Raw genomic sequence first — 11,995 nt, forward strand, 5'->3', positions numbered from 1 at the left:
AACCAGCACAGTCTCCCTTCTGTCCCAGAGCTCCTGGTGGGCATGTAGTCAACACATGCTGCAGGCTGTAATTTCACTTTGAATGAAGAATTAGAGCCCAAGTTTACTCTTTCCTGGGTGATTCTGCAGCTGCTCACTCTCCACTCAAGAGGGACAGCATTACTACCTACAAATGTAACGTGAACACAGTGGTGTTGGTGTGTCCTAAGCATGGCTGGATGAGCCCTACAGCAGATTCATCCATGCCTATGTAGTTGGAGCTGTAGCACCTTCTGACACACCCAGAAGCTGGCACTGAGGAAGTCCTTTCCAGGAAACTGATGGTCAGGTCCTTGGGAAAGCAGGGACATGTGAATTCACAACCAGTATGAAAAGTACACACACTGGAACAGGTTGCCCAGGGAAGTTGTGGATGCCCCCTCCCTGGAGGTGTTCAAGGCCAGGTTGGACAGGGCTTTGAGCAACCTGGTCTGGTGGGAGGTGTCCCTGCCCAAGGCAGGGCGGTTGGACCAGATGATCTTTATGGTCCCTTCCAACCTAAATCATTCTATCATTCTGTGATTCTAAAAGCTGTACCTTACACTTTCACTTACTTTTAAAAACAGTTTCTTATTTTTAGTAAATTAGAAAATATTTTCTCTCTCTTAAAAATGTAATATATTGCTCTCACATAAACAAATTCCTTTTTAAAAAGATGTGGCTCTGCGGGAACCTATTGGTGCTTTGTTTCTACATTAAAAGAGTAATACTCCTATGTCAGTGACCTGTCAGTCAGCATGTCTGCTTTTGGGATATGTCCTAGAGAATTTTCAGTGACACTGGAATTAGCTAGGAATGAATCATTAGTGAGTTATAGATGGGACTGTGTGATGTTGCTCGTCTGTGACACACCTGTGTTTACACAGGTTTCTGTCCGCAGACCCCAAGTGCCAGCCCAGCTCTGGGCTTAGGAACGATTTCCACTCTCGGTACCTCTGAAACATTTCGAGGCAGGGAAATCAGGTGCGGAAGGGAGAGCAGCACCAGCTGCGCCTTGGAGGCTGCTTAGGGATGCTCGGCCCGGCCCGGCCGCCCGCCCGCCCCTCCGGGGGTAGCCGCCGGCTCCCCGCGGCGCGCCCGTCCCAGCTTTCGGTTTCACTTCTGCCGGCTCCGGGCAGCGTCTTTCGAAAACTGCATGGTTTTAGCGCGCTGAGAAACTTATGCGGTCTCTGGATGCCCCCAAACCGAAGGAGATAAAGTCCGCGGCGGTAAGTGGGTGCCGTTCTTCACTTCTTGGTAATAAAGGCGAATAGCAGAGGTGCAAAGCTAAAGTACTGCTCAGGAGCTGGGGCAATTTCCTTGATCTCGATTTCTCTTAACTTGCAAGTTAGCAAAGCCGGTGCCACTGCCGTTTGCTTAATGAGTGTGCTTTGGTGCTTGCGCTTGGATGTGGTGTCCCCAGCTGGCAGGAGGTATTTTTGTGTTATAAAAAAAGGAAAAGGCAATATAGGTGAAGTGGGAATGTCCCTCCCTGAGAGATGCTGGAGGCTTCTCTGCTAAATTCTCCAATTTTTTTAAAGTTCTTGCTCATAACATTAAAACTGTCATCCTTTCTTTTGTCTATTCAAAATCGTTCTGTAACACTGTCCCTTAAGTCTCATATCGGGTCTGTACTTTCTTCACTGGATCTTCAACCAAAGCATGAAACACCTAAAGCTGACTCCAATTTCCTGCAATGAAAAACAGAAAAAGGCAGCCCTTCAGGCCTCATTGGAAGTCAGCCAAAGCCGTTTGTGTTTGTGCAGTATGCTTCTTGTGTTTTTCAAACTTACAGATGAACTGAGGAGCCTGGCAGCTATCTGATTTCCTTAAAACAAACCCTTGGAAAGGTGCAGGTCAAAGGTAAAGTTCCAGACAAGCTCCCCTCTTTGTTTTCCTTAGCTCTTCCAGCAGCAGAGGTGCAGAGGAAGGGGGCAGGACAAGTGGTCCTTGATTTCCCTCAGCCACAGGGATACAGGTGCTGTGCTCAGCAGCTGTAGCAGATCAGGCTTCCCTCAGCACTGTCAGGTTCAGTTACTTCCCCTTCCCTGCTTGCCAGTGGCAGGTGAGTAGAGAGGCAGCCTGTGGGAACTGTGGGAGATGGGTCAGGCCTACATGCAGTGCCTACCAGGGATTTTTTTTTTTCATTAAAGTTTATTTAAAATCAACTTTATGCCTTTGCAATGCTTTAGGTCTCTTTCCTGTGCTTGTCTCCCCAGTCCCACTGGATTTTAATGATGTAAAAAAAATTGAAGCGGAGGAAGCTAAGCTTACTGTTCTTTGCTAAAGCATGGAAAAATAGTCTGGCAAGCACTGCTTAAGTATTTGTTCTCCCTCTACTAAAGATTAATTCAACAGAGAATAATATGGAAAATACACTGAACTCTTTTCTTGATGAGCAGAAATGCTGTTTAATTAGCCAAGCTCTATGACTCAGCAGGCTAGTCAAACACTTCTGAGCTCCTACAGCTCTATGCCAGTCAGAATTTGTGTGGAATTCCTTTTCTTCCTGATCCAGTAAAGCTGTATTACACCAGGTGAATTTAAATCTTATGAATACTAAATTGAAACTGAATAAAATATGAAGAAGTCTAAGATTCATCAGAAATGTATTCCAGAGTAGAGCACCAGTGGACAGAGCTTGATGTCCTAATGGAAATGCTCAAAACATATTGGGTGAGATATATAAATTTTTAAATTCGTAAGTTTTCCTAGAAGTATTTGGATAAATGTTTTGAATCCATGGGCAGTATTTTCTCTGCACCTTGGCTCATTTCCATTTCTTTCTCTTTTTAGGTTGGTACTGATTATTTTGTCTGCCCTTTCTCATACTCCTTTCTATAACCTGGTATTCCTTCTTTTGCTATGGGATGGAAAGATGTTTAGAATTTTGTGTGGCTGGCTTGTAAAATAAAAACTGGCAAGAACTGCAAAATAAAAAGTGCAAAATAAAGGATATAAAGTATTCCTACTGCATGTAACTATAAATATTTTAAGTGTGGTTAAGCTTAGAACATACTGGTTAACACTGAGGGGCCTGTGTATAAATATTTATCAGTGTGGTTAAGCTCAGAGTTCAGTGATTTGAGGGCCTGTGTATAATTTTTTTTTCATAATATATTATGAAATATATATAATAATTTTCATATTTATTGTATTTTGTGCATGTTAAAGCAATGCAAAATTAATTAGAAAAAAAATGGTGGGAAATTTGCATTGTAGCTTTTTGAACATACTTTGTGTAAGACAATATTCTTGTGTTTAAAGAAAAATCTTTATAGAGATTTAGACATACATTTTCTGCAGAAATGAATGCTACTTTATTGGCGAAAAATACTGAGTGCTTGCTCAGTATAAAACTACATTATTTTTGAGCCTAACCTTCAGTTTAAGATATAAGTTATGTCAAAATGATTGTAATTTGTCTGTGTTCATTTTTGCCTTTGCAGATAAAATGATGGGAAATGCTATTCTTTGGTGGAGCAGCTTATCTGTCAGACTAGTGTCTGTCTGCTTGCTGTGCACATCAGTTGGAAAGCAATGTCAGATCCGAAATGAAATGGCTGACTGCAGTCACCTAAAGCTGACTCAAATACCTTCTGATCTCCCAAGCAATATAATGGGTTTGGACATTTCTCATAATCAGCTAAAACAGCTAGGTCCTGCAAATCTGACCAAGTACAGCCAGCTGGTTTACTTGAATGCAGGCTACAACATCATCTCTAAACTGCAACCAGACCTGTGTCAAAATGTGCCTCTGTTGCAGATTCTGAGGTTAGAACATAACGAATTGTATAAGCTCCCTGAAAGAGTCTTTGCTTCCTGCACCAACCTGACCGTGCTCAATCTAGGATACAACAGAATAGACATAAAAAATGAGCCTTTCAAAACCCTGGAGGTAAGCTTTAGAAATGCATCTTTTCATGTAAATTAAGTATAAATGGCGAATTGAAGGTATTTTCCAGTGTGTGTACAGAACAGCTGCCTATTCGCATCTGAAAATACCCAGCATAGCATATAATCTTCCTTTATTGCTTTTCTAAAGAAAAAGGGCTTAGTGGCTTCTTGGGCACACTGGAGTCTCAGACGTCCTTGTGAGTCGATGCTCTCCATCCCCTTTTGCCTACTACATCCCAACCATCCAAGATTTATGCTGAGATAATAGTATCAGCAGATGATGTATAGGGCAAGTTGTGGAATTTGAGTTGCTTGGGTTCTAAAAATGGTCGCTAGCCTAAATTCTCAAGGTCGAGGTGTAATTACTCAGATCATGAAGGCCAGTGCTTAGGCTGAATGTAGCGTCTCCCAGGACTTTGGCAAACGAGACCAATAGCTTTCTTTTTTCTGGTAGTTTACATGTGGTTAAGTATTCTTCTCTGCAACATCTATGAGGTTGGGGGACCAGCACAGGAGGCAGGAAAAGACTATTCCATGGTCTTTGCACCAAGCAAGGAATCATGTAAAAGGAAAGGCCTAAGGACAAAAGAAAATAGAGACAATGTGTGGATACTAATTGTTGTACATTGTTCTAATATGCGTGCATGTTGTTTTGAACAAGTCTTTCCTGCTAAACTCAGTATTCCAGTTCAGTTACACAAAATGTACTTACATCACAGGACTGCTGACTCTCAGCTGAGTACAAATGGGTACAGCCAGCTTCAGTGCTGGGAACAGAACTGAAGTTCTGGCTTTCCTTGTTTTGCTGCTGCCCTCTTACTGATGGAGGACAGGCTTGAGGCACCTCAAGGCATGTTCTGTGGAGTCACCTTTAGGGTAGCATCTCCTCCCATGCAGGAGGAGTCTGAGCACCTGGGCATAAGCTGGACTTTTACAAGGTATATAGCACTGATCATTTTAGGTTGCTGCTGCGCTCCCCTTCCTCATTTCCATTCATGAGTGGACTACAGCAAAGAGGGTGGACTGCAAGGTTTAATACTGCAGTAGCTGTAACTGCAGTCAGCTGTAGGCATTTGCTTTTATCACTTTATGTGGAGCAGGAGCACTTTCAGTTAATTAAGGAATTTAGATAAAGTAATTCTTTAGTTTGCAGTAGGTAATTTAGCAGGTTAAGATAATAAGCACAATGAGAGTTACAGATGTGGAAGATACAGGTGGCTTCTTCCTGCAGAAGCTTGAAAGATGCCATTTCTCTATTAGAAATTTATTTTAATTGTTGTATTGCAACTAATTTCTAATCAATTGGTCTCTAATGCAGTATTTCAAAATGGTCTTGTGTTATATAAAATAAAAAGAATTTCATACTTTTCTGTTTGCATCCTCTCCCTAGAACTTGAATATTTTGGACCTATCTCATAATTTTTTGAAGTCAGCAAATTTAGGATTGCAGCAACAGTTGAACAACCTTCGTGAACTTATGTTGGATAAAAATCAAATCACTGAGCTAAAAAGGGAAGACTTCAGTTTTCTTAGCAACACCTCATTGAATAGTCTTGATTTGTCATCAAATCCACTGAAAGAGGTAGGCATTTCAACAGAAATTCTACAGGTGTAATTATAAAATGGAACTATCCTGATTTATCCTTTATGATTGTATGGCATTTATATTACATTCTTGATCCGAACCACTAAGGTCAAAGATAAAACTATTCTGTTGTAGGCAGCGTTACTCCTGACCTCCAGTAGTGATGCACATAATTATTTTTCTCCCACTGAAATCAGTAAGAACTGGTTCCATGTAGATCAGAGGTCTCAAGCAAGAGCTAGATCAAGTATCTCTGTGAATTCTTACTGGGTATTTTCTACGCAGGTTTTGTTGGGGTTTTTTTTGTACGTGCTGAAGATGAACAACTGATATTAAGCTGGGAAAAAGTGCGGTATTATGCAAGGCTAGTTATACAATGTAGGTCTCACTTCCTAGTTAATTAAAGAGAATGTTCATTAGTGCCTGTGGGGTACCACAGAGAAATAATCACTGCAGAAAAGTATACTCACTCTTAAAAACCCAAGTGGGTGTTTTCTCTGCCACCTACCTCACTGTTCTCTCTGACCTGCGTCTCAGTGTTACAGTGTGATTCTTTGAAGAGTGATGGTAAGTGTTGCAGTTCTAAACTGGTTTACCCTCAGCATATGAATACTGAATTTGTGTTGCATTTGCTTGGGTTTTTTCCCCCCACCTAACTGATCTGTAAAGAACATGTATTTTGAAACTACAAGAATATTTTAAAGTGGCATAAGCTTGTATCACTGCTGAGAGGCAATCATAGAATCATAGAATGGTTTGGAAGAGACTTTAAACATCATCTAGTTCCAAACTCCTTGCAACGGCCAAGGACACTTTCCACTAGACCAGGTTCCTCAAACCCTCATCCAACCTGGCCTTGAACACTTCCAGGCAGGGGGCATCCACAACTTCTCTAGGCAACCTGTTCCAGTGTCTCACCACCCTCACAGTGAAGAATTTCTTTCTAATGCCTAATCTAAATCTACCCTTGTTTATTTTAAAATTGTTACCTCTTGTCCTATCACTACACTTCTTGATAAAGAGTCCCTCCCCATCTTTTCTGTAGGCCCCCTTTAAGTATTGGAAGGCTGTTATAAAGTGTCCCCAGAGCCTCCTCTTCCCCCCAGCTCTCTTAGCCTTAGTCTTCATAGAAGAGGTGCTTCAGTCCCCTGATCATCATCATCTTCATGGTCCTTCTCTGGACCCACTCCAACAGGTCCATGTCCTTCTTATTTTGGGGGCCCCAGAGCTGAATGCAGTACTCCAGGTGGGGTCTCATGAGAAAGAAGTAGAGGGGCAGAATTGCCTCCCTCAACCTGCTGGCCATGCTTCTTTTGAAGCAGCCCAGAATATGGTTGGCTTTCTGAGCTGCAAGTGCACATTGCCAGCTCATGTTGAGCTCCTCATCAGGCAGCACACCCAAGTCCTTCTCCTTAGGGCTGCTCTCAATCCATTCTCTGCCCAGCCTGTATTTGTGCTTGGGATTGCCCCAACCCAAGTGCGGGACCTTGCGCTTGGCCTTTTTGAACTTAATGAGGTTTGCATGGGCCTGCCTCTTTCAAGCCTGTCCAGGTCCCTCTGGATGGCATCCCTTCCCTCACACAGCCTCCTCCTCCCCCTCCACACAGCCTCACACAGCCTCCCCCTCCAACCACATCACACAGCTTGGTGTCGCTCGCAAACTTGCTGAGACTGCACTCGATTCCACTGTCCATGTTATCAACAAAGATGTTAAACTGTGCTGGTTCCAGTACCAACCCCTGAGGAGTGTCACTTGCCACTGGTCTCAGTGGACCACCGTACTGTTGATCACAGCTCTTTGAGTGCAACCATCCAGCCAATTCCTTATCCACTGAGTGCTCCATCTGTCAAATCCATGTCTCTCCAATTTAGAGACAAGAATGTCATGTGGGACAGTGTCAAATGCTTTGCACAAGTCCAGGCAGATGATGTGAGTCACTCTTCCCTTATCCATCAATGTTGTAACCCTGTTGTAGAAGGCAAGCATGATTTATATTTGTCAAGCACGATTTGTCCGTAGTGAAGCCATCCTGGCTGTCATCAATCACTTTCTTATTTGCCACATGCCTTGGCATAGTTTCCAGGTGACTCTGCTGTCTGATCTTGCCGGAGTTTGGCTTGGTTACCTTGTAGTTAGGCTGGTTCCCTATCTGGTTCACCATACGACTGCACATATGGCCATATTGGCACAGGGGTATAGCGTGCAGATAAGAAGATAGGACTGCTCTTTTCTTGGGCAGTGCTACTTTATGCTAGCTTAACCTGCTTTGACTTTACAGTACCGCTGTCTGAAGAGCAGCCTTACGCATTTCAATCATTCTGACAAATGGAGTATTTATTCAGCTGATATCTGAATCAAGACGAGGGGCCAGCACTATGATGGAGGCTTGTGATTTATATTGAGAAAGCAAATGTGTAATATTGCATTTCATGATTGTAGTTTCTGCTCACACAGAGAAACTGAGTTTCTTCTTGGCTTTCTGAAGGCTGTAATAAATTTTTATTACAGTATATCTGGTTTTGCACTAATATATTGGTATCCGTAGCAGATACCAATAAAAGAAAGCTGAATAAAGAGATCATCTCAATTTCTAAGATGCTTCTAGTGAAAGAGTTTTACTAGCTTGATACAAAATCATAATTAACTTGTGTCTCACTAACAAATTTCTATCTTCTTCTAAAAGATTACTACTCAGAATTATGATAATCATGCTACAAATTTTGGAACTATTATAATAACTATAAACTTCAAGAAGTATTTGTCTGAACTTATCTTTAGAAAAATCTGAATATTCTACTTGAAAAATTTCATTTGAAAACCTTTCCGAATTTTGGCTTTAGGGGGCTACTTTCTTACATAATTTCCTTGTTTAGGTCAAAACTCTATTTTTCTTTTTCTTTCAGTTTCACATAGGATGTTTACATGCAATTGGAAATCTGTTTGGCCTCATACTAAATGATGTGGACCTTCATGAAAACGGTTCAAAAAAACTTTGTACAGAATTATCAAACACAGCGATTCAGAACCTCTCACTCAGCCATGTGAAGCTTTCATCCATTGGCAAGTCAACTTTCCAGGGACTGCAAGAAACGAATCTCACAGTTTTAAACCTTTCCCAAAATTCTCTGTCTGTGATAGAAGATGACTCATTTCAGTGGCTTTCAAGTTTACAATACTTAAACCTAGAGCATAATAACATTCACTTATCTTCACGTTTATTTTATGGATTATCCAGCCTCAAACATCTGAATCTGATAAGTTCACTTACTGGGAAAATAGAAGATTTTTCCTTTCATTGGTTATACCACCTGGAGTACCTGATAATGGATAATAATAATTTTGCAAGAATTACCACTAATACGTTCACAGGTCTGAACAACCTGAAATACCTCAGTCTCTGTAACTGCAACATCAACTTACAAAGAATAACTAATAAAACATTTTTGTCACTTGCTAATTCCAGTTTGCAGGTTCTCAACCTCACAAAAACAAGAATCTCTACAATAGAAAGTGGGGCATTTGCCTTCTTGGGACACCTGAAAATTCTTGATCTTGGTCTCAACGAAATTAGACAAGAGCTTACAGGTCATGAGTTTAAAGGTCTCAATAATATACAAGATATTTATCTTTCCTATAATAAAAACCTGTCTTTGCGAAGTGAATCATTCATTTTTGTTCCAAGCCTTAGAAAACTGATGCTGAGGAAAGTAGGCTGCAATAATCTGGCAATTTCTCCTTCACCTTTTCATCCTCTACAAAATCTGACTGTCCTAGACATCAGTAATAACAACATAGCAAACTTAAAAGAAGATGTGTTTGATGGACTTCACAGACTTGTAATTCTGGATTTGCAGCACAATAATTTAGCCCGACTTTGGAAACAAGCAAATCCAGGTGGCCCTGTTCTTTTTTTAAAAGTTCTTCCCAACTTGTGTATTCTTAATTTAAAATCAAATGGGCTTGATGAGATTCCAGTTCAGGTTTTCAAGGGTCTGCTTCAACTAAAAAGCTTGGATTTAGGGTCAAATAATTTGAATTTGCTTCCAGCAACTCTGTTTGATGGCCAAGCTTCTCTGAATTCATTGAACCTTCAGAAAAATCTGATAACCTCTGTTGAAGAAAAAGTGTTTGGCCCAGCTTTCAAGAGCTTGAGAATACTAGAAATGGATTCCAATCCATTTGATTGCACCTGTGAAAGCATTGCCTGGTTTGCCGATTGGCTTAATGTGACCCAAGCATATATACCTGGGTTGAGGTCCCAGTATATTTGCAACACCCCACCTAAATATCATGGTAGTCTGGTGTTGCATTTTGATAGCTCAGCCTGCAAAGACAGCGCTCCCTTTAAACTTCTGTTTGTGATCACTACCACTACTGTGATGCTAGTAATTTTTATTGTTCTTACCATCCATTTTGAAGGGTGGAGAATAGCTTTCTACTGGAATATTTCAGTAAATCGAGTACTTGGTTTTAAAGAACTTGACAGACAACAGGAAAGGTTTGATTTTGATGCCTATGTTATTCATGCGAGAGAGGACAAGGATTGGGTGTCTGAGAATTTCATCTCTCTGGAAAAAAAGAAGCACTTTAATTTTTGTTTAGAAGAACGGGACTTTGAAGCAGGCATATCTGAATTTGAAGCCACAATTAACAGTATAAGAACGAGCAGGAAGACTATTTTTGTTGTGACTGAACATCTCTTACAGGATCCCTGGTGCAAGAAGTGAGTAGGATATAAAATTTTATATGTAAAGGGGAAAAATTCTTAACAGATTTTTTTTTAACAAGGTCATACTTTTTGCTGTGTAATTTAATAAAAAATACAGTTTATTAACAAATGCCATGCAAATGCTACTTTAATATAGTTACTTAATATATTGTTATGTCAGAGTAGTTCCTAAGTTAATAAATTTAATTGCTCCCATGTAAACTATTGGAAATTCGAATCTTTCAGTCAATATTTTTTTTTTCAAAAAGCTAAGCTGTAAGCTGTGCAGATTGCTGTCCTTAAAATTACACATTTGAAAAAGAGCAATAATGGGTGAGATCACTAGCATCCAAAGATGATTTTTATTTGTCTTTAAACGAGTCTCTTCACCTCTCTTACGTAGCAATATTGAAAAGAAAGGAACTTTGCTAAACAAGAATATATCAAGACGGTAGACTTAGGTTACATTTTTCTTTAGTTAGAAGATAACTTATTTAACATAAGTAATGACAATATTGTATCATAAAATAGAAATTAAGACCCCCTGTTTGAGTCTAGACCTTGAGTTTACAATATGCTACTATATGAGCTATTAAAATAACTGTTTGCCTTTTTTGCTCTTTATATGGAAGAAAACATGTATTTTTTGTTTTATTTTTGCTTCAGATTTAAGGTGTATCATGCTCTTCAGCAAGCTATTGAACAAAGTCGAGACTCCATCATACTGATCTTTCTTCATGATATCCAAGATTACAAGTTGTATCATGCACTTCGCCTGAGAAGAGGAATGTTCAGATCTCGCTGCATCTTGAACTGGCCAGCCCAGGAAGAACGAGTCAGTGCATTTCATCAGCAATTGATGATGGCACTTAAATCTAATAGTAAAGCACAGTGAATTTTGAAAGTACAGATTTGAATTATGGAGTCATTTTATTGTGTACTTTCTGTCATTGGAAAACTATGAAGCCTTCAGGAAAATCTGAAAAAAGTTTGTCGTGCTGGAAAGATACATAAGAGTCCCTATAATTCAAATTTACTTGTCTGTATTCATGTTCTTGCTGATGTTTTCATTCACCTGCACTGCAGTGACATGTTAAAATGGATCATGATTGATGGTCATTTCAGTCTGTGTATCAAAAATGTGGTAGAAATTCTGAAAGGCAGTGAGAATCACCGATATCCTAGGAAAAATGCCCATCTGTTGTAGTGCAGAAAAGACATAGGCTCTTTACTTTAAAGGGATATATGTCAAAAAGAATGTGATAAAATAGCAAATTCTGTGCAGAAGGTAGAGTGGATGCTACTGCTTGTTTTCATAACACAAGGGGAGATTCAGTGAAATTAAAATTGGAAAGCTTTCCAGGTGAAATACACTAAGTAACATGAAAAATTAGTTCTGTAGTTGAAACCAAGAAACAGCAGAGTTGCAAAGTAACTTTTAAAACCTTTTATTTTAAGAGAAAGCCACAGACAGAAACTTGACCCTGTGAGCAGCCTGTTCAGAACACGCAGCAAAGACAGAATTGCTTATGCCTGCTGGGTGAGGCTAGCGCTGGTGAGGATCAAAACCAGTTTTTCAGAGTAATGAGTCAATGGATTTCATCAGTGTCGTATGATTAAAAAATAGCTTACTGTTCCCTATGGAAATTCAGAGAGCTGGCAGAAGGGCATTTATACTGAGAGATGTCACCTTAATTCTTTGAAAACACATAAAACCGTATGTAAATCAATGTGAAACATGGCCAAGGCACAGCTGGTGCCCCTGTATAAAGTAAGTAAAGGTACT

At 40.1% G+C, this 11,995-nt stretch overlaps 1 protein-coding gene across 1 annotated transcript; it reads left to right on the top strand.

The window, feature by feature from the left end:
- The first annotated feature begins 1,174 nt into the window (after positions 1–1,174).
- On the top strand, positions 1,175–11,182 carry TLR3 (toll-like receptor 3). The gene is made up of 5 exons (XM_010181262.1): positions 1,175–1,247; positions 3,468–3,916; positions 5,306–5,497; positions 8,405–10,224; positions 10,876–11,182. The coding sequence occupies exons 2-5, from the start codon at positions 3,473–3,475 to the stop codon at positions 11,102–11,104; spliced, it is 2,685 nt and encodes an 894-aa protein (XP_010179564.1). The 5' UTR covers positions 1,175–1,247; positions 3,468–3,472; the 3' UTR covers positions 11,105–11,182.
- Positions 11,183–11,995: the final 813 nt, after the last annotated feature.

This window comes from Mesitornis unicolor, unplaced genomic scaffold (genome assembly GCF_000695765.1).
Source record: "Mesitornis unicolor isolate BGI_N332 unplaced genomic scaffold, ASM69576v1 scaffold2753, whole genome shotgun sequence".
NCBI classification, from domain to species: Eukaryota; Metazoa; Chordata; class Aves; order Mesitornithiformes; family Mesitornithidae; genus Mesitornis; species Mesitornis unicolor.